General features: G+C 42.2%; 2 protein-coding genes across 3 annotated transcripts in view; one reads left to right on the forward strand and one right to left on the reverse strand.

Moving 5' to 3' along the window:
- The window catches only part of LRRFIP1 (LRR binding FLII interacting protein 1), a 278,630-nt gene that overhangs the window by 130,420 nt on the left and 124,508 nt on the right, over nucleotides 1–23,702 (forward strand). The window lies entirely within an intron of this gene.
- UBE2F (ubiquitin conjugating enzyme E2 F (putative)) overlaps nucleotides 227–23,702 on the reverse strand; it is a 53,488-nt gene continuing 30,012 nt past the window's right edge. Inside the window, exons 8-10 of one of the 2 annotated variants that reach the window (XM_079311368.1) lie at nucleotides 22,355–22,387; nucleotides 20,331–20,393; nucleotides 227–814 (exon numbers count right to left, since the gene is read on the reverse strand). In XM_079311368.1, coding sequence (XP_079167494.1) covers nucleotides 719–814; nucleotides 20,331–20,393; nucleotides 22,355–22,387 — 192 coding nt within the window. In that variant the 3' untranslated portion in view covers nucleotides 227–718. Of the gene's footprint in view, nucleotides 815–988; nucleotides 2,243–20,330; nucleotides 20,394–22,354; nucleotides 22,388–23,702 lie in introns of those variants that run through there. The other variant, XM_079311369.1, reaches the window with a different exon arrangement.

The raw sequence follows: 23,702 nt of genomic DNA on the forward strand, positions 1-23,702 counted from the left end.
TGATTCTGGCAGAAGCATAGGTAAGTTGCAGCTACACAAATACACATAACAATGCATATATAAACAAATACATATTTGTGTAAATACATCCATCCCTCCCCATCTCCTCACATTCAGGAAAAATTCACTTTATTTTCCTGGACCGTGAGTTGATGAGATCTAGGATCTGCCCCCACCCCCTGTCCTGGATGAGGACAAACCAGTGCTCAGACCTTCTTGCACAATATTTAACAGTATCCAAACTTTATTATTCTGCTCATCTCCTCCAGGCAAGCAACAAATACAGGGCAGAGGTTGGACAGGATTGTTCTGGGAGGCAGGGATGGCTCTGATGGCTGCTGGTACCAGACACGGCTCTCCCTGGCTGTGCTCTGCCCTGGGCACCAGCAGCAGCTTCCTGGCATGAGTGGGGATCCAGCCATGGTGACAGCCCAAGGAATGGGGACTGGGACCCCTCCTCCTGAAGGATGGAACCTGCTAACAGTACCAGGGTGCCTCTACAGCAACAACTACTTTGTTACAGCAAAGTTGAGTTTTCCACTTGAGTAGAAGACTCCTTCTAGTGCCGTAAGCAAAATCTGGATGTATTTCCCAACTTTGCTGTATTTCTCTGAGTGTTTCACTCCTTACCTCTGCTGACATATCTGTTCTGGCAGCAAAGATTTCTCACTGCAGTTCCCTGCTTAAAATACTGGGTTGATCTGTTTCCTTGTGAGTATTATCTGCAGGTGAACTCTCCTCCTGCATGCCAATCCCTGCATTTCACCTCCCTGCTTTCCCAGGCCTCCAGCAACAGCTGCAGGAGCTTGTGAAGCTGTGAAGGAAAAGGCACAGGGAAAACTCAATGCACAAGTTTCATGCTTACAGTTTGCACCCCAGCTCTGCTGTGCTCATGATGGAGATTGTTTGCATTTCCTTCAGCAGGAAAGAACGAAGGGGGGATAAAACCCCAACAGTCAATGCCCAAGTGTCACACACACACTTGCTCTGCATGAAAGCACACAAACATTTATTTCTCTGCTTTAGAAAAGCCTGGCTCCATCAGCTCCTGTGTGTATCCCAATGCTGGAGGATGCCCAGGGAGCTCTGGCACACAGACTGAAGCTGCTCTCTTCTGCAGGCTCTCAGTGCCATCCTGCTCCTTACAAAATAGGCAACTGCAGCATCACACCCTTCCAATCATCAAAGCCAAGTGTGCACAAGTGGGGGGAAATGTGTTGTGGTTCCAGCTGCATCATTCCCTTTCAGTGTGCAGGAGTCTGGAGAGCACAATTAGGTGCTCTCCAGGTGCCGAAATTTATCTTCATCAGATCAAACAGCATCTGATGCTCTCACCACATCCAGATTGGAAGCCAAAGGCAGATTTCTTTAAAAAAAAATCTCCCTTTCATTAATTTTTTCACAGAAATATATAATATATATAATATATATATATATATATAATTTTACTAATACTAAACATGAACTTAAGTTATGTATTAGCCTGTATTTCTTTTAACTACTTCACATAATGAGTAGAAACAACAACAAAAAAATACTGTAGCCCAAATAGGGCCTGAAATTAACAATGTAAAAAATCCAAACTGTGACAAAAACATACTTACATTAAATAGCATTGAGAATTTCAATACCAGAAGTAGAGTCTCATTCTGCACTTCTACTCTGGCAAGCTCTAAGCCTCAGCTGAGTGACTCTTAGAAAAAGCTCATATTGTTTCTGCTCATCAAAAGCAACAGTTTTGTGATTTGGTTCACAGGAGACCATTTATTGCCAACTCAAAGTGTTCCAAAAACACACCACTTTTCTGCTTGGGTTGTTCGGGTTTGTTTTTTTTTTTCTTTCTTCCCCCCTCCAGATTAGGCAAGAGTTTAAAAAAAAAAGTGTAATTACAATTCCAATAGTGATTTCTTTTAACTTCTCAAGCATATCTCATCAACAGGATATACAGTACAGTTCAGAAGAGTAAACATTTGTAAAAGGAAGCAGACAACTTTATCAACCAACAGACACAATTTCTTGCTGTATTTATGCTGAACTCTCCTTTGAATATGAACAGGTTATGAAGTTAGTTTTCTTCTTCAGTACAACATGGACACAGGGCTGGTACAACCCGGGCTGGTTTGGCTGCTGTTGCAGTTCAGGACAGCTCTGGAGCGGAGCCGTGGTCCTGCCATCCATCCATCCCCCTTCATCATCTGGCGTAGCGCTTAATGTAATCTTCAACTTTACTGCGGAAGTCCTCCTGCAGGGAAGCACAGGCACAGTCACCTGGCACAGCAGGGAGGGAGCGTGCTGCAACTCATGGCAATGTGCTGCTGGAGTCCCACTGCCACAGGCAGGGTCAGCCTCCCAGCCTGGGAAAGCTCTCCCCAAGAGCTTCAATCCCTACGAAGAGCAGGCTGTGCTCCACGGGAATTTCCACTGGGGAATGAAGTGGGAAAAGAGTGCCAGCCTAGGTACACACACACTGCCTGCTACTCCATAACCTTTGCATCCAGGGAAAACCACACTGTTCTGGCAGTTTCTGCTTATTGGCTTGGGTTGAAATATAGGATGTGTCCAGCAATGTGCATTCTTTCCCCATCTGTTGAGCCTGATCTCCTGGCACATATTACCTGCTAATGGGCCAGCTTTAAACCAGCTGGGGCAATCATCTTTATCTTTCCACAGCCCATCCTCCCTCCAGGAAGATATCATCTGCTGCTGGCCCATTCAGTGCCACTGTGGGACTGATAAAATTACATCATCCCACTGGGAGATGCTCCAGCCAGGGGAGCAGCCAAGCCTTTCCTACCCAGATAAAAACTGAGATTTTGGACACCAAGGAACCTTCTTTCCACTGGATTCCAGAGGAAAGCCAGACCTTTCCACATCATCCCTGGACCTTCAGAGGAAAACTGCACCTTCTCCAGGAGCACTGCTCCAGCTGAACCACATCTGTCCCTGCAGGAGGATGCAGCCACCATTGAATGGGGCTGCTGCCAACACCCTGACTGACTGACAGGTGTCAGCTTGGATTCTGACTCTGTCAGTGTTTGGGGATTGTTCTTTCTAATACTGTATTTCTATTTTAATAGGATGCCAGGCACACAGCACATTTCTGGCATGTTATTCCAAGCCTGAACCTCACAGCTTGGTATTAAACATGTTCCACCCAAACACAGTGAGGGGCCTGTGCTCCAGTGTGCATCCTGCTGCATTTCCAGCTCCCGTTTTTCTGTGCTGCTGGAATATAAATCAGGAAAACTTGGGAAATGTATGTACTTACATCTGTTAAAAAAGAAAAAAACTGAAAAAACATTGCATGCAGTAGATGAGGAGGTTTTTGAACACTGTCCTGGTAAACCCTGGAGCTGCCTGGAGAGCAGAGGCCATAGAAGCACTGAAATCCTCTGCCAAGGCTCTGCTTTTACTAGGAAGAGCACAAAATCTCACTGCCATAACCTGTGGGATCACAAGGTTCTGCTTCCAACAATGTCACTTGTCAGCTCCACTTCTGCCAATACATAAAATGATGCCTATCAAACACACCCCAGGTGTTTTGGCACAGACCACCCAGAGCTGGACATCACATCACACCAGGAAAAAGCACTAATATGACCTTTCTGCCTCAGTCAAGCTTGGACACATCAATATTTCCCTGGCTCCAACCACACTTCAAACACTTAAGATCAGCTCCCCTTATGATGGTTTGGTTTTCTGCTGCTAAGTTCTTCTACCAGTGAAAGGACAAAGGTTATTCCATGGTTAAAATTCAAAAGGATCAAAGAAAACCTATGATCCATCAGAAACTGTGATTTCACTTTTCAGCTGATCAAGACATCACACACAGATGTCCATAACTATGTGCAAAGTGCTGAGAATCTCAACCAAGTTTAAAACAGTTTAAGGCCAGAAATATCCTTATAAATATGGCTGCAGAAATCCCACTCCTCCTTGGGGTGCTCATTCTGGGGTGAAAGAGCAGCTGTTTTGTCCAACGTGGCACCTACTAAAGGCAATAGTGTGTATAATGACCTTCTTACTCTGCTGCAAGCACACTCATTTCCACACTGATCCAACTGTACCCTGTGTTAAAAAATAACACTGTAAAACTAAAGCCATCTTCAGTTGAAATAAAATTTCCAAACCCAGGCAATCTCAATCCATAGGTGCAGGTTAATGAGAGCTGTGGTGGAAAATGAAAATGAGGATTTCTTGCACATTGTTTCCCACTCCTGTGTTTCTCCAAAGCATGGAGCTGAGCACAAGGCTGAGAAACACCACTGGACCTTCTGTGTGTACAACATCCAAGAGCAGGGCAGTGCAGACAGCTCAGAGTGCCCCTGGCACTTCCCTCTGTCCCTTTATGAGTTATTTATGAGGAAAATGGGCTCTCAGCAGTGAGTGAAGCAAGACCTGAGCAAGGAAGGAGGAAAGCTCCAGAAAGCCAGGCTGTCACTCAGGGCCTGGTGGTGCTGGCAGGGATGCATTCCCAGGGTGTGAAGCTGCCTGTGAACAGGAGGGGCTCAGCCCAGAGCTGCAATATTCCATCCTCACCTGCCATATGGCTCAGCACTTCTTGACTAACAGGGGGCACACTTCTCTCTGGGCACAGCTGCTTGTGTGCAACACTGAATAATCAGAAGCAAAAAAACTCAGCAGAGCAGGATGTACCCTGCATTATAAAGAGACACAGGCAAAATCCTGCTAGAAATTAGAAGGGAAAGAAGGATTCATAACATCCCTTCAAGGACATAACATATCCCTCAGAAAGCATCCTCTGTATTTAAACAAAGATGCTTTGTTTGTACAAAGAAGCTTAATAAATAACCTCTACATGAATAAACATATATAAAATAAACAGGACAGGGGCAATGATTTTAAATGGATAGAGAAGAGGTTTAGATGAGGTATTGAGCAGGAATTGTTCCCTGTGAGGGTGGAGCCCTGGCACAGGGTGCTCAGAGCAGCTGTGGCTGCCCCTGGATCCCTGGCTGTGTCCAAGGCCAGGCTGGACACTGGGGCTGGGAGCAGCCTGGGAACACTGGAAGGTGTCCCTGCCCATGGCAGGGGTGGCACTGGATGAGCTTTAGGGTCCCTTCCAACCCAAACCACTCTGGGGTTCTGTGACTGTACTTAACAACACTTGGGAGAGGATCTAGAGAGCCTCAACCCCAGAAGAGAATTCCATTCTACCCTTTCTGAAAGCATGCAGAAACACACTTAAGAACTAGGCACTGTTTCAAAAACTTATGTTTGACTTGATTTGGCAGCTCTTGGAGAAAAGACTTTATTTTTTCAACTGTTTATACTGCACCAAGCTATGCTTATTAACTGCTTGTCTTTTATTAAGCTTTTAATTTATAACCCAAAGAAGATCTGCTCAGTTATCCAAAGCAAACATTGTACTTTGGTGGCAGCTACCAGAGAAGTCTGGAAAAGTTCTGATATAAACTTTCCCTCAGGAATCTTTTTTATTCATTTAAAACAAATTGTGCATAAGGATTTCCCAAAAATAAAATTTAAAAAATACATATTAAAAAAAACCCAAAGCAGATTTAGCTCATTTATTATCCTTAAATTTATTATCCATACTCACTATTGGTGCTTCACACTCTGCACTATTTGGCAAGTTCCTGAATGAAAATGTGCAGTTTGACACATCTGTCCTTTCACTGTGACTACAACCACCCAGATACTGTGACAAACTTTCTGATCCATCTTCACATCCTTTAGATCCACAATTCTATACAACTCAAATGGAGACAAAGATCACAGATAATTGCTCCTGCCCTTCCCTCTTCTGTGCTACTAATCATAATAGCAGTAAATATTTTTTTAAAGCAGCTCTATTTTAACAACACTATCTGAACCCAACATTTACTACCAAGGTTAAATTCCAAACAACTTCTGCTAGGACCTAATTTGAGGTTCTAAAGTCATTAGGAAAGGAGACCTCTGAGGATCAGAAAAATGGCACAGCCAAGGCTTTAGGATATAATAAACAGGCAGATCTACCCATTAGCCCCACAAATTATATTGAAAGCCACCTTTTCTTTCTTTTCCCTCTTGCAGAAAATAGTAAGTATTCACACCCACCAACCCCCACACATCCCCTCCCATTTAAAAAGGAGTTGAATGAAACCTTTGAGTAGAAGAGAAATCTCAAGTATGGGGTGTTTTTTTACAATTCTTGTTCCTGCCTTGCTTTTCATTTCCCTCTCATTGTTTTATTTAGCTCAGTCTCTACATGATGTGTAGGGTTTTCCAAGCTCTGTAATTAAATTTTAGTTCTCTGAAGAAACAGAAGAGCAGGGGGTGAAAAACCTACACAAAAATTATCTCCCACAAGCTCTCTGCTTAGCAGGGGCAGTCAAAGCCACATCATTTTCATAGCCTGTGATCTCAACTTCAGATTTTGAAATTCTACTAGACACCAAGCAATTGTGATTTTGCAAAATAATGAGGAAATGCTTTAGCAGATGTCTTAGTAACCAAGTCCTAAGAGGGAAGAAAAAGGAGAAATTTTTACTGCAGGAGGAAAAAAAAAACCCAAAAAAACCCAAAAAAACATGGCCAAAGCCAGGACACACTACTGCAGCTATTGGAAAAGAGCAGCATTGTGAGGAAGAAGGTTTGGACATTTTTTTTAATATCTTCACACAGAGGTAGGTTACAGAATTGTGAGAAGCACTGACCTGCCTGCCAGAACAGAGAGAAGCTGAAGATACCTTGCAGAGACACAGCAATTCATTAACACACTGAACACATTTACACATTTGACTGGGATTTCACATCTTAAAACAGGAACCATTTCCCTCACACTTTCACAAATTTTCTGTCTGCCACTGGAAAAAGACAAAGGGAGAGAAGGACTCTCTGAAGTTCCTAGAAGAGGTACAGGCTGTGGATTAGATAAATACACCCAAGTCCTGTTTGTGCAAAGGCAAGAGAATTGAGTCAGATGAAGAGAAGAAAATTGTGCCCTGGCTCAAATGAGTGAGTCCAAATGCCCCATGGGGCTGGATGGAGATGGAGGCTTGGAGACTCCTCTGGTGCAGAAACTTGGCATTTGTCCAGACTGCCTCAGAACTCCTATTGTAATTTAGGATTTCTCCTGGGCTGCTGGAAACATAGAAAACCTCCTGAGAGTTAACCCTGGGAGCAGAGACTGCTGGGTCCCTCAGTGCCCCAGGTCAGGAGTCTCCTCTGCTCCTTCTCCAAGGCTCCCAAGGCAGGAATCACCTTGCCAAATGTGGGAAAGTTACACAAAAGCCCTTCAAGAAAATTAAATTAATTATCCCAATTACTCTGAGGCTGACCTTCTGTGAGCTGCAAACATGCTTCTACCATGAGAATGCCACTCATTCCCAAGAGAGGCTGTGTCCTTGGGATCTGGGATCCTGATGGATGAATCACAAGCACAGAGGAAATGGGAGCTGCCTAGGTCTGGCCAGAGGATTTTGCAAGTCATGCTCTACTCAAGGCAAATGATGTTCAAACTAACTTGACCAGGCAGGTGAGGCATGTGGGAATGCAGATCCAGAGCTCAGACTCCCTGCTGGCACTGAACAACCCTGCCATGTGTTCCCAAGGATGTTTCTAAAGGATGCAAAGCAAAATCTTCCCTATAAAGCCACTTAGCTGCCTAAAGCTTCTAAAACACAAGCTTTGAAACATCTGCATTTCTTCCACATTACCTCAGCAAATCAAACCATCTGCAAAAGCTTAATCAACTTTGCTGAACCTGAGAGAGGCTCCATCCATAATCAAAGTGTTATGGAAGATGGGTAATGGTTTCTATAAATACTTGCAGCATTAGAAAAGTAATGTTTTTCCTATTTACATCTGTTAGCTCAATTAGCAGCTGTGCTGTTGCTCATTTGCACATGCTATTTAATGCACTTTGTGCTTGCTGGGAAAAGCTTTCAAAGGCTGTAACAAAGACACAGAACATAAAATGGGGAGGCAATCCAAGAAAAACCCCAGTGCAGCTCTGTAAATGCAGAAATGCTGCAGAGAAACAAAGATGTATTCTACCATGGCTGTCACAGTTTCAGTGAGAACAACAAACACCAAACAGGGTGGTTGGGGGAGCAGAGGAAGTGAAGGATTCACTGCAATAAATATGGAGATAAATAAATGCAATGACTCACAAGGAGAATGGTTATGAAAAGATGTTTTTGGACTGGGACGGAACTGTTGTTCTTAATAAGCCATTAAGCTGTAATCAGAGAGTAATAAAAACCCCACAACAAAAATTAAATAGCTTCCAAAAAACCACATCAAACTTGAAAGCCTTTTGGGGCTACATTCCTTTCCAGTGTGGTAAAAGCTTGGAAAGCTGAGGTTAGCCAAAGGTGAAGGTCTGCTTCAGTTTTTCAGATACACCTTGTGGGTGCATTTAATTAAAACAATTCTTCAGTGTTTTGTAACCCCTCTAGAAGAAATCAGGAAAGAGATACTTGATTCAGCAGCCAGGAATAAATGTGATTTTTTAATTTCACCTGAAGGAGGTTAAAAGCATCATCACACTTTCATCACTGCAGTTTTGTACTGTTATAAACAAAAAGCAGTGTTCTCACCCATGTTTGGAAATAGCTACTTTCCATCAGGAAGAGAGATTTCAGGATGTCAAGGGCTGCTGCAGGGCTGTCAGTTTAAACCAGGGGATGGGATTAATGGAAAACTTCATACTAGACCAAGGACAGAGACAGATCCCAACCTGGAGGAAACTCGGCAAGCACAGCAAGGATGAGACTACGCTAATTTAAGCACCAACACTGACTCAAATATTCTACAATGCAAACAACATAAAAAATGAGGTCCTGACAAAGCCAGCCTGGAGTAAACATAGTGAGAGGCAGCTCTGCTATGTCCCTGTCTTGACCAGTACTGAGCAGCCCTTCTGCTCTCTCCCTCTCCCCTAAGCTAAGAGCCCATCAAGAGTTTTTGACAAAGTCTGACACCCAATGGGTTGAAAATGAAAACATATTAATGTGCATTCCACATTCTTGGACCCAGACCAGAAATCAAAAGCCTGAGAAGTTCCTGGTTTTAAAACTGTATTTTTTTTTTACTGTTTCTGTGGGTATAGAAGCAGTTGTATCACCTCAAACTGTTTTTTTTAACACAGCCTTGGATCTCATTATAAACTCTTAGAACTTCCCTTTTTTCACTGTAATTTCTCACTATGAAAGACTGTGACCTCACAAACTTCACATCAGAATAATTCCAGTATCACGTGGAGGAGTTGAAAACGAGAAATCCAGTTTGCAGATGAACTGAAAACAACTAAAAATGTTAAGAGGTAATCCAAGAAGATGTTACAAAAAGCAGAGCAGAATGCATGCAAGCAGAACAGCTAGTGTGACAAAGTACACAATTTTATAATGAATTTTACAATGTCATTCTTTCTGTATGCCTTGAGAATTAATAATTCACAAGGAAGAAGCAGCAGCTTCAAAGCCTTGACCTCAATTACTTCTTCAGCAATTTTAACAGCACATACTGTCCAATGTTGAGAGTAAAAGCCAGCAGCACTGAAAATGAAAAAAACCAGAGCTGCACAAAATTCCCTAAAAATTCATATATGCAGCAGTGTGCCCACTAATTACTTCAAATGTGGCTAAATAGGGAAGAGGAAAAAAGACAACTGCCAGTAAAAATATGCAGATTTGTGATCAGTAGGAAGCAATGGTGGTGCTTGAATAGCTTGTGGGGTGTTCTCTTTACCACAATAAAGCCTCACTTAGTGTGCAAGAGTCTGGAGCACCTACAGCCAGGGAATGTCTAACACAGCAAGAAAGGGTTTTACAAAATACATTTAACAAGCACAGACAGCAAAATCTGACTGCTCACAGAGCTGCAGACTCTCATCACTACTCCCCACGCTTTTCCTTGGCACTTCTCACCACCTCAGCCTGGCCAGCAGCCAAGGGCAGGACAAAGCCTGGGGTCTGCTCCCAGCTGGATGGGCCCATAGAGCCCACCTGGAGCTCTCCTGGAGGCCCCCTCCCACCCAGCCTCCCTCTGCTGCTGCTGTTGCCAGTTCTGGTGACAGCTCCAGGAACTGGATGTAAAGACTCTGCTGTCCTGTCACATCTGATGGAAAGCCATGCGTGTGTTTAAAAGCTTTAGGGATTGAGGAGGAAGCTGGGATGAGGGGACAGACACATGGATGGCATCACTGCATAAGCCTTATTCCTCTGCCAAAAAGAAACATTGGAATAGCAAAGCAATTGCCAAAGGTTCACCTCAGTGAAGCTCCAGGACAAACTGATTCAGGACAGACCAGGTGAAGGGGCAGTGGGGGAATAAAAGGCTGAGCTCAGCAGGCAAAGAACCACCACCATCCCCAGAGGTCCCTGCTAACCTCAGGGACTCTAAGATCCCTCCCGGAAATGTCTCAAGGATGAAGTATTGGAAAACCTACAGCTAGAGAGCAAACACCCCCTCCCATGTGATTCAGAATCATTTCACTTGGTTATGCTGGCCATGAGCAAGAGAGAACAAAGAAATGTTTTTATCACGTCCTTTAACTTGCATTTCCTTACATTAAAAAGCAAGATTGTTTTCATGCACCCTGACAGCAGCATTGCCAAGTTTTCCAGAGGCTCCTCACTTTCATCATTATCCATAATTTTCTATTTCTCCAAGTTATTCTTGTGCTGTTACAAGACTATCAGACTGACAGACTCCAACTTTCATCAGAGAACTAAAAGGACAGAAAACAGAAATGCTTTACAAGCAACAGTGGCACAGGGTTGACACATCTCTCCACATCACAATGACGCAACAAACACAAGAACATTTTGTTAAAAGGACAGTTTCTAGTCTTGGGCTATGGAGGAGGAAAACCTCAGAAGTTCTGTTCTACATCCAGTTGCTATCATCTTGTATTTCAGGATGTTTAAGGCCAGATTGTTTAGTTATGGAGGGATTCCCCTCCTTTCCCTATCCAATTACATTTCTACAGTCTTAGAAACTTTAATCAAAAATTTACTTTAAACCTGAAGTGCCCTGCAGTTCTGAATCTTTCCCCACTCACAGTAATTGGCATTAATCACATTAAATTGATTGCTTCTAAAGATAAGGCAAAAACTTTCTTCTCCTTTTCACCTATTTTAGCAGCTATCTGTACTACAAAGACTTGTTCAGTATATCACCCTCCTGATGACAGCCTTTGCTTCTGTTTTTCAAAAGATGGCCACAGACTTTTAATCACACATGAGAGAAAATTTCCTTTCAGCCCAGGAATTATGGCTGGGATTGCCAGTAGAACACAGCAAATGTATCATGGGTGAGTGGCTACTCATCCTAAGCCACTGCCAACCATGAAGAGCAAATCTCCCCTGAGCAGCACAAGGAGAATGGTTACAAAAACCCTGGTGGAGCCTGCCTTTGTCAGAGTCAGGCAGTGTCAGATGCCTCCCAGGGAGGGTGGCTCATCCACCCAATTCTGACTCTGTCAGAGACTCAGGCCTTGGTTTTGCACTGAGCTCCTTGCCCAGCATTCTTTATTCTCTTTATCACAAGCCTGGAGGGTTGAAGTTTCCAAGATGTAACAGAGAAAAGCCCTGGGATGAGAGTCTCAGCTGTGACTGCAGCTCAGCTCTGATTTAAGCCACAGGCCAACCTCAGTTCTGACAACCAGAAAAAGGGTTTCTTTTGCAGGCAGATTTAAAAAATGTCAAGATTAAAAAACTGGTTGCTTCTTCCCTTGTGCATTTTAGCTTATCTGGGGAATTGGAACCTTTGGCACCTGCAAAGTACAAAGGGCAGCACAGCAGAGAAAAGTGGTCTGCACTCACTCCTTCAGAAGTGATCCTGTCATAGCAGAGATAAAACAGGTGAGAGAGGCTGTCTGTGTAGGAGCATTACAGCAAGACTGAGACATGCAAGGAAAGGACAAGGAACAGAATGCAATTTAAATGTCAGCCTGTTAATCCAGGACTAAGATGATCCAAATGAATGCCTCCCACTGGTCCATTGTCCTACCAGGGGTGAATCACTTCCCTCTCCACAGCACTCCAGTCCTCATCAGCAAAGTACCAAGCACCACAACAGCTCTCCAGCATTTAAATTTAGTTTGGCTGGCCAGTAGTGCAATCTGTGGACATGAGATCATATTGTGTTCACACAAAAATAAGTGTCAAATTCCACAGTAAACCAACATTAACCACTTCATGATACTGAAAATAAAACTGCCACCTGTTATTGTTTAAACCAGTTTTTCAGTTTATATAAAAATACATCAAAATTGAATCACTTACAGTTATAACTAAACACTATAAGGAAAATCAAGACAAGGTGCTTGCCTGTAGCCAATGGAGAAAAACCACCAAATTTGCAGTGGTAAAACATCAATTTTCATTCCTGTTGAAGCAAGTCAGAACCTTAAACCAAAGGATCATCTTTTCTGCCACCTTTCAGTGTTATCTACCTATTTAGTTTCAAAAGTTTCAATTCACTCTCTAAATTTTCAGAGAATATGAAAACCAGAATATTCCAAATTTGCCCAGACCTGCTTTACTCTCTCCCCTATTAAATGAAATCCCCATTTCTTTTTTCAGAGGGATTTCAGCCCAGGGCTTCACATGCTCAATGCCACTGAAGAATCCAAAGCAGCTGTTGTTTTCTGCACAAGCACTGAAGGGCTGGGAAGTTAAAAGGGTTGGTTTTGAGTTGAGGGATATGTTAATACCCCAGCAGGGTTAGATGGAGCAGGAATGCAGAAACCCAGCTTGCTGAGCTCACATTTCACTGCTGGGGAGCACCCACCCCAACAGCACCATTAAAACTTGATTCTGTGCATGCAGCCAAATAAAACACAGTGAAAGCAATGGCCCAGTCCTCCAGGATAAAAACCTCTGTAATTCAAGCACACTGACCATGAACTGACAGGGTGGAGAGCCCTACCTAATCAGGGGGAGTCATGATAACCACCTTATGACATCCCAGATGAGGAAACCAGGGGGATGCTTGATTAAAGGGATCTGCATAGACAGGGCTGTTAAATTGTTCCTGCAGAACTTGTAAAAAGTCTGACCTTTTTCACCCCAGTGCTAAAACACAACATTAAAATCTACCAAAATTAATGTGGCTGCCCCATCCCTGGAAGTCTCCAAGGTCAGGCTGGACAGGGTTTGGAGCAACCTGGGATAAAGGAAGGTGTCCCTGCCCATGGCAGGGTGTAGAACTGGATGGTCTCAAGGTTCCTTCCAAACCACACCACTTTGTGATTCTCATGGAAAGTAATTTGGAGGTTACATGGTAAATGTTTTACTACTTAAACAAATATCTTTCAAGACAGCAGGAAAAAAAATATTCTGGCACGGTAGCTTTTGTTACTGAATTATTCACACTCCTGACAAGGCAGGCAGGACATGATGACAGGCTGAAGTTTGCAGATAGGTTCCTTTCAAGTCTGCCAACAGAGGGCTGGAGTGCATGGAAAAGCCCCAATCCCTGACAACACCTCACTTGGCAGCTGTAACCAATCCCCTTTTCTCCAGACACTTTGTCAAAATGAATGCAGCCCTAACCCAGGCAATACTTGGAGTCAACCACCAGCACAGTGCCAGAAAAAAAGTCCAGAAAATTTTGTTCACTGCTGATTTCCCACTCCTTTATGCAGTGTTCAAGAGGTCAAACTTTAATACTTTGGGTTTTGAATCCCTTAAAAAGAATTCAGCTCAAACTGTTCATGCCTTATGAGCACCTTGCACATCCAACCCCAGCTCCTCCACCACCAGCTCAAAAACAGTAATAATAAAATACTTTTAAAGACTATATGAAATTAAATTAAAGTAAATGTTTTTGAAGTATTTTCTCTGTTCTGAAGCAGATTTTCCAGCTGCCTTGAGTCATCACTAAACTTTTTGACATTTGAGCTTAAAAAATGATAACAGTAATTATCAGAACTCCTCATATATCACTGTCACTGTTTGAATACAGAACTCTATATGGATATGTTTGGAAAAATTTCCAGCTGGCTGTGATGGGAAACTATTTGCAAGGGTGAAAAGCCTGACAAAGAGAACTGGGCTAAAAATAATGTGTGAATGAATTAAATGAGTATTATTTCTAAAAAATTCCTTGGGGAAGGCATTAAAGAATGTAGTTAAAAACCCTTGGAGTGCATTCCCTGGCTCTGATCCAATAAAGAAATATTCAGATAGAAACATGATATAAACCTGGGACACAGAGAGCTGCTATTTGACTTTTGACCCACCCATGTGCTCTGGAATATTCTGCAAAAGAAAAGCATTTCAACTGCTCTGTTTCTTCAAGGATCACCACCCATCACAGAACACAGATTATCCACAATTATCTGGAAAATAAAATGCTTGTTTAGAGCTATTTCTAATGCTTTTTACCACAAATAACATCTCCTCTGAAGTGCACAGTGACAGGATGTAGCATCCACAGACCATGACATTTTATTTATTATACTTTATATTCTCTATTTTATATAAAAATGTCTTTCAGAGAATTTGGAAGATTTTGGTGACTGCTATCCAAACAAACTCTTTTGCACTCAAATTGGTCAACAACCACTACAGATCAGTGGATGATATTTCTAATTCCCAGACAGATTTAAACCAAATATAAACTAAAAAAAAAAAAAACCAAAAAAAAACCAAACCAACAAAAACAGTTTGGAGGTAAGGAAGTGGCAAGGAAAAGACCTGATGTCTTCTGAGCAGGAAGAATCCCTGCAGGAGATGAATATTCCAATAATGCCTTTGACAAAAGTAATAAAGACAGAGCAGGTACAACAGAGTAACAAAGCTACTGTAAGATCATTTAAATGAATTACTTTAAACTAGAAGATCTGAGGAAGAAATACACATAATGAGTATTTTATTCTGTAGACTTCCAAGCTGAATTTCATTTTTTGTTAGTTTGCCTGGAGAGGATCCAACACACCTGTGGCACACTGGCATTTACAGCATGCTTTTCATTCAGATGGATCAAAGAGCATTTCAAACAGACTGACCTTCTGAGACAGGAAATTACACTAACAGAAGAAAACTAATTCCAACATGATCAATGATGAGATGAAGCAGAATCCAAATCTGAAATCATTATTTAGATGCTCTTCTTCAGCTATCCAGGAATCTGGAATTTGAAGGAAGGCTTAAATCTAAATGCAATTATGCCCTTATTAGTATAAGTATAGAAATAAAAATCCAGGAGGATGAAAGTCCAGCTGACCATGACATTATTTAAGAAGAGTCTTTAGCAGGATCAGATCTGAAATGACATGGGGCAGTGAGCTGTGGGACTCTTTAGCTGTCTAAAGGCACCAGCAGTGCAAGGACAAAATTACTCCAAACTTCAGCAGAGATAAAAGATCCCAGATCTGCCAGCTCCTGTATTTAGCACCATGGGGAGTAATTCAGAGAAGAAAGCACCAGGCTCTCAGACTGGTGTTTGATAAAACCTGAGGTGAGACAGGAGCACAGGAATCCCTTTCCACTTGGAGATGTGTTTCCCAGGCCAGACTAAGTGTGTGATAAAAAACCTAAACAAACCAACAAGGAGGAAATCACTCTTGGAAAAACAAGTTTTATAATCCCAGCCTGCTGCTGGTTTCTGGTGGCTCCAAAACTGAGGAGGCTGTGCTGGGCAATGACAATTTTTGATGCAAATGGAAAATCTGGGGGGAATTTAACTCAGTGTGTTTATAAGGGATGCCTCAAGTTCCTCTACAGAAAATCTGTATTTGTTTTTTACTTCCATTACTTATTTGCTGACAACCTTCTCCTTCCATGGCTCACCTGCACTCTGGAGGTATCTGGCCAGGCCCTGACACTTTGTCAGGTGCTGCTGGTTCTTGCTGAGTTGCCCAGGGATTTCACAGAATTCCACACTGGTTTGGGGTGGAAGTTGATCCCATCCCAACCTTCCACTATCCCAGATTGCTCCAAGCTCCATCCAGCCTGGCCTTAGACATCTCCAGGGATGGGGCAGCAACAGCTGATCTGGGCAATGGTCGAGAAAATAAAATTCTTCTATAAAAAGAACTCTCAAAAAACTGCCTACAATTATGAAAGGCCATAAAAACTCTTCAGTAGGATGTATACTCAGCAAGTGTTCCTAATTACCAATGGAATTTCTATGGAATTAGATTGGTGCTCTCAATAGTGAAGACAAGGCGACAGTCCTCAAGTAACTTTAGGAAAACATTCATCCCATAGGACTTATTAGAACAACCTTTAAAGACCCCAAGCAGCTCAGAGGGACTGGGCTTTTAAAGCCAAGTTTCCTAAAGAACTGAGGCTGTGTAGGGCAATTACAATCCTTAGAGGAAATCTTAAGAGGCAGCTTTGAATTCTGAACTTCATAAATCCATCTCCACAGAAACAATCCTGAAATAAAACCTTGTTTTCTTTTATCACCCAGAGAAACCTCTTATTAAAATTTAAAAATTAAAAAAAGAACTGCAGAAGTCAATCCAGAGCCAAACTCCTCCACACAAACCTATGCAAAATAATTGAGCACTAAATGCTGCTTTCCAAAGAGGATGCAAATAAAATCAGCGTTCACTGAATTAAGTAAAAAACATGTTTGAAGTGGATCCTTGGCAAACACACACCTATTCCCATTAGATTTCTCAGCTCTGCCACTTCAGAGCTGCAAATAAATATGATAGGCTGGATCTTCACAAGTAGGAAGATTTCCCTGGCAAGTGCAGTCTGCCTTAGTCTTTCACAAGGACACAGCACAAAGCTCTGAGCGCTGACAGATGGGTTTCACTAAGAGAGAAACAACAACATAGGGAAATATAACTCAGCTTCTCCTACTACTGAAACAACTCCAGGTCACACAAATGAAGAAGTAAATCACTGTTTGCTGATCTGCAGGTTGATAAAAGTCTGCTTGGATTGCATCAAATACAGGGTAAATATAATCCAAATAGGACACAGCATTAGGGTTCTTGAAACAGCAGGCCAGGGTGAGAAAGAAATCTAAGCAATCCTTGGAAAAACATTTCTACTTTAAGCCACATGATGTGTGCAATGAATTTTCTGTTGTGTGCTGTACAAATGGCTTTGAAATGTTTTTTGGCAGAAGCAAAGACCACTAGGAAATGTAAAGGCAATGTCCTGAAGCAGTTCCCACACCAGCCATGACATATTTAAGTATTTCCTGGATTTCAGCTAACAGATCACAGCCACAGCACCTCTGCATGAGGAACACACAGCTCCTGAAGCACTAAGCTCACTTAGTTTTCCTCTGCCAAGCTCTGTTGTTTCAGTATTCAGCCTACCTGGCTGCCACAGAGGAATCAGGAGAGCTCCATATGTTTGCTGTATAAAAAACAGCAAATCCTACCAGTTTTAGCTCACATCACTTTTAAGTGAGTAGTCATTAAAGCTTTAACACCTGCTCATCACTTTAGAATCCATGGAATTGAGTTATTGACAATTAATAGCTCTGGCTATCCATAACTACAGACAGACTGACTACTGTGTCAAAGTGCTCCAAGCTCATTAATCAGTAAGAGCTTCTTTAAATTCAGAAGGAAAATTCAGATCATCAAACTGCTGGGATTGCATCAGTGTGAGAAGACAATGTTGGGCAACTCCTTGCTTAGTTCACATGAGGCATCAATCATCTTTTTATTCTGATTTATTGAGCTTTACACCAAGAGAGGACACCTGCTTATTTTCCAGTGACTGTGACCCACCTGCAGAGCAATGCAGGCACCAGGGATGTCCAGCACTTAGGAAAACAGATATTGATCACTCTGCCCAAATCTGTTGTACAGCCTGACAAAATAATTACTGGCACCTAGCAAGGTCTGTGTGTGAGAACTGTAGAATGAGTAAAGTTGCATAAACAAATGCATTTATTTTTAAAAATGATTTGTAAAAGTGATTTGATGCTCACTGGCTGAAAGAAGCTGCAAAGGAACAAGTTCAGTAGCTGACAGCCCCTTCCTGGAGCTAAAGGAAGTCCTGGAGGGCTGGAAGCTGAAGCTGCACTAAAACACATCTCAGGTAAGACAGCTTAATAAAGCAACCAATTTCTAGAACTTGAGCTCTGAAATTTGTATCATTTTCCATCTTAGAACAAGGCTGCTTTTCCAAAAGCTACAACTACATGCTCAGTTATACACCAAAGATTTAATGCAAAAATGGATAGGTGCCCTACAGAGGAAGGGATCATAACTGCCTCTCCCAGCCTGATCCAACAGAAACATTCCCAGCACACAATCAGCAGTAAGGATTTGCTATCTCTGATGTGAATCTTTCCAGCATCTGCAAGGCAGGAGTCATTTGTGATGACCTGGAGCAGACCAAACCCCAGGCTCAGCTCTCAATAACCACAGGCAAGGCCTGGGATTAGCTGTTACCCTCTCAGGCAGCCAGGCTCAGCCTGGAATGCCAGCAGAGGAATGCCAGGATTTCAATCTGAAGGGGCATCAGTAAAATTCTGAGTCATGTCCCCTGGGAGAACCACAGGAGACAGCCTGAGGTGCAGTGGTTTGGCTGTTCCACACCACAGACCTGGGAACCCCAGGGTTTCCCTGCAGGATCTGCAGCACACAGAACTGTTTGTGTACAGATGGATTTGCACATCTGTTCATACAGATACTGTACATGCAAGCATATATTACACAGACACTACTTGTATAATTGTATTACACATGTAAACAAATCTCAGAGGAAAGAAAACTAATTAGCATTCCCATATTAATTTTGTTGGGCATTGCAAGTATTTAAGAGCCAGAATGGGACCACACCAGTCTGACTCCACAACAAAGTGTTTATGTAAAATATGACATCTCTGTCAGGGGGAAGCAAAAAGAACAACTCAGGCTGCAACTGAAGCTTTTTCTCCCCCCTGCATTATTAATTCTCTCCACAAAGACATCACTGCATTTTTTTGCTGTCACCACAAAACACACTACAGAAATTCCAGCCCTACCTGGTGCTGTCACTATCAATGAAATGCCTACATTAAGCTCAAAAAGCAAAAATTAAAATGGCATAATATGCATTTTACAGATGCTTATGAGACTGCTAGGAGTTTAATCAATAAAAATTTTTCCCCAAAAAACCGTGATTTAGAAGAGTGTAAAAAAAAAAAAAAAAGCTCAATTTCCTTTTTACTTCTTCAAACAGCTTCCATGCAATTAGTGTAGCAATATCTATTTTTGAGGGCTCATCTCTGGTTTGGAGAGAGATGTGCCTTTTACATCAGGTATCATTTTCCCTTCTGTGGATTCCCAAGATTTCCAATCTCTCAATGAGGCTGAGAGGTGCAGGATGGCAGTTTTAACAACCCAGGTCCTGGGGGTGGAATGGGATAGGCTTTAAGGTTCCTTCCAACCCAAATATTCTGTGATTTCATGATAAAACCTCTCTCTTTCAGAGGAGGTTTGTAGACAATTTTTTCCAGCTTTGCTTTATGTTCTCATCTCAGCCCTGCAAACATGGATGAATATCAGAATAGCTGCAAGATCTCATTAATCAAAAAAAGTAGTTGGAAAGATGAACTTGCAATCCTGGTATTTCCTCTTGAAAAAATGAGATAAATTAGATGCAGTACCTGACTGTATTTTCAATGAATTCTTCAACACTCACTTACCTGGAAACTTTCTTCAATCTTAAAGGTTAACTTCAACAAAAGTGTTGGAAGAGTTTAATTAGAAAAAGAGGTCTTGAACACACTAAGTGTGAGTTCCATATGCTTGAGGAATGGGATTGACTGATGGGATTTTGGAGGTGGATGCAAAGGAAGAATTGGCACTTTTGATCAGAAGTGAGCAGTACATGTCATTTAGGTTCACCAGGCCGTGTTCTGCTTTGCTCAGTCCATAACACGCACATGAAAATTAGGATCAGTAAAAAGAAAGCTGAGGTCTCCACTCCAGATTTCTCCTGGCTTTATAAATACATGCAACATGGAAGAGCTCTGAATAAAAGAGCTGCCTTTGGAAAGAGACAGAGGAGCTCTTTGCACAGGTCTTCTAAGGCAAAGCTCACTCATGTCACCATGCCAAACCAACTCACCATCAGCTTGCTGCACACAGAACATGCACAACTTCAAGGGAAATCTAAGACACAAGAAGGAAAGGATCATCTATTTTGGGGCTGTGACCACATTGTGGCCCACAATCCCAGCACATGGTGACTAACACAGCTGTGTGGGGTTTGCTTTCCCAGAGAAAGCATTTCTTGTTTGAATAACTGGTTGCTGATACAATGACTCACTCCACTACCTCAAGCAGCAGCTCCACCACTCTAAAAGGAACTAGCTGGGAACTGCTGAGTACAGAATGTGTGTTTGTTTAGGAACAACCTGCCTTAAATAAACCACTGACTCACCTTGTCACGCAAATGATGCTCTGCAGCCTCAATATTCAAAGGATCGTCAAAATTCAAAAGATCCTGGAAAAGAAACAGAGACAACACTGAGGGGCTCCCACTCACTGCATCACAAGGAGCCCAAAGCCCTCAGGAACAAGGTAATGGAGCCAAGCAAAGAGGGCAGTGCCATTAAATCACTGCCTTGGTGGTGTCCCTGCCAAAGGGAAATGCAAATTAGTTTGGTTTTTAGAAACCAAATCACAGGACAACACAATGGCAACAGCATCATTTAAACCCTTCTGGTGTGGGCCACACACAGCCCCATGACACTTCTACCTGGAAGTGAATGCATTTCTGTTGGAAAACTAAATTTTGCAGGAACAGCCAACATTTCAGGAGGCACAATTCCTATTGATTTTTGTTAGAGAGCAAAGTAAACCTTCAAAAAACCTTCTGCAAACAGTGTGCAGATAAAGTAGGAGTTTCTCTATTTCCACCTCCATAAAAAAGCAATTTAATTTTCTCTGTGAAGAAGCTATGTAACCTGGAGCCTGACAGGGAGGTTTTACTGCTCTGGGACAAACAGGGCTTAGAGGAAAAGGAATGCAAACACCCTGAGAACTGAGGACATGTGGGGTCAAAAGAGCAAAAATAGTCACAACAAACCTCAGGCCTCTCAGTTTTATCTCAAACATTAACTTTGGAAGGAGAAAAGGTCTAGGGTTAAAAACAACGGAGAAGAGGAATCATCATTAAAAATAACACTGAATCACAAGGCCCCTGATCTGCAGCCCAGATCTTTCCCCATTCCAAGGTCAGCCTGTGTTAGAGTGAAACACCACTGCTGCACAATGGGAAAGGCTCCTGGCAGCCCAACTCATCTTCAAGCAGCAAACCCCACACTTCACTCAAATCAGAACTCCACCCCACCTCATTTCCACTCTTTTTTCAATAAAACCCCCCATGAATCTGACAGACCAGTGTGATCCCAGTGCCAGCTTTTCAAAGCCTAATTATTTACAAGAAGCTGGGTGTGAGGGAAATCCAGGAGGGAAGCACAGCTCTTACCAGCCATGACAAAGCCCCACAATCTCCTACCCATGATCACCCCTCTCTGCAGCTCTTTGCCCAATACTTTTATGTGCAGCTCTGCCCCTGAGGATTTTGCTTCCTTCCACTGCCTTGGCATGCACAGGGAGACTGACTGTGAAATGCAATTCACTTTTGCTGGAAGGGCACATGCTCCCCAAACTTTTACATGCATTTACCAAAGAAGTTGTTGAAAAAACCAACCAAGACTATGGATGCCAGGAAATCCAAGTTTCCTTCTACACCCTGGAGTGGTTGGGGTGGTCCCTCCAGAGGAGATGACAAATGTGGCCACCAAACTAGTGCTGCCTTTGCTCTCTCGTGACCTTCCCACCCAGCTGAGGAAAGGAGTCCCTAAAAATGGTAACCTCTCTCCTCTATTTTCAAAGTGCTCCTGCAGCATCACAGATTCCTTCCTTCCACTGATCTTTAAAAAAGTGGGGAGGAAAGGGGATCCCTGAATAAATTCACATAAATTCTGTGACAAATTAGATTTTATGCAAACTCTGTGGATGGATACCAAGGCCCCTGAATAGGAATGTAAGTGTTCAAAAAAGGAATGAGACTGCAGGGCAGTCATTAATTCCTAAATAGGATTTTTTTTTAAAGACTAACACAAACACAATTCCTTCTCAGAGCAACACGAATTTCTATTTCCTGCAAATCAACAGAAGGAGTTTCATACTATGTGGAAGATCCCAAATAATCAGTTATCAAAATATCCCCTAGTATTTCTAACCAAAGTAAAATCCATGTACAAAAAGTTGGCATTTCAGTCTGGATGAGGTCCACAAATAGAATAATCTGATTTCATACTCTTCTAATACCCACTGAAGCCAAGGGAAATAAAGACAAACTTTTACAGGCAACACACAGGGTTAGCATTAAGTAATGCTGAAACTAAACCAGGCAGGAAAAGGTGAAGTGAATGTGCAAAATATTCCTTTACTTACAGTAAATAAAGAGTTTAACCCCCAGACAATATCCTGCAAAGAAAAAACACAGTCAGACATTAATTTCAGGAGTTTTGAACATGTTCACAAACTTTCTTTTTATATTAATCCCTGAAATAACTGGGAAAAAAAATCTAGATTATGAGTAATGTTTTACTAATTTAAATCAAAATGTTGAAAAAGCTTTCCCATTTCATGGCCACTTGATATTGAGAAGTCAGCAAAAACCAAATACTGCATATTCAAATAGAAGGTCAGATCTTTCTGTGTCTATTCCTGCTGCTCCTCCATTCCAGGAGAGGAGTGAAACTTTAGGATTTGCCAGCAACTGAAAATCACACTGCTTAGTTTAAAAAATGGGTAATGAAAGTTAATTCAGCAATCTATTCTTAAAATTAAAAAGGGGGCAAACAAATACTTGAAACTGTCAAAATATCAGAGAAAAAAGGGTGAGGTGTAGTAGGAGTACAGAGAAATATGTCTCAAGTCATTCCACAGCTAAAACACACCATTTACAATAAAGACAAAGCCTCAGAGTAAAAAATTTCCTATGCACATCAAAGAACTTCAGTAAATAAATACATCTAAGCTTGTTTCCTGTTCTGGGCCCTGTGCTGAGAGTGTGGATCACAGAAATCCATATCCCTTAAGGACACTGTCCAATTATGCCCTAATGAACAAGACACGATGTCAGCATTACGCAGCCAACAGCCTCTCACCATCTAATTTCCCTTTGATCTTGCACAAACAACTCACTCAGTTTATCTGCTTTTAAAACATCCATCTGCCCAGCAGGGCTGGCACTGTCAGCCTTTCCAGCCTCAGCACCTCCTCAAGTGTGGCAAAGACAGCAACTTTCAAATGTGCTCATCACCTTCACACACATAAACTGCACCAAAGGGGTCACTCAGACATTTAATTACAATTATCTGTAAATTTTAAGACTCTAGTGCTAAGCAATCACACCAAACAACAACTCTGCCAACTCCCTGGCAAGCAGGAGATAATGAACTATTTCAAATAACAGATGGAAATCACTGTTGTACAGTTTATTTAAGCTTCTGTGCTTGTTCAATGGCTTGCACAGAAAGCAGGCACAGCAGAGGTCAGCAGAGCATGGTATTAAGGAAACCTGTATTAATCCTTGGGATAAATTATCAGTACAAATGCAGTGATGTGCCAAAGTCACAGATTGAAGGAAGATTTATTGGCATGGAGAGCCTGCAGAGTAGCAGAAGGCAGGAAGGTCTCAATTCCCACTTGATTCTCCCACATCCAGGCATCAGCAGCTCTGGGCAACCCCTCATCTGCCCCAGCAGATGCTCTGCCCCCCAAAGGTCAGGAGCCC

Source organism: Erithacus rubecula (assembly GCF_903797595.1).
Source record: "Erithacus rubecula genome assembly, chromosome: 8".
Lineage (NCBI taxonomy): Eukaryota > Metazoa > Chordata > Aves > Passeriformes > Muscicapidae > Erithacus > Erithacus rubecula.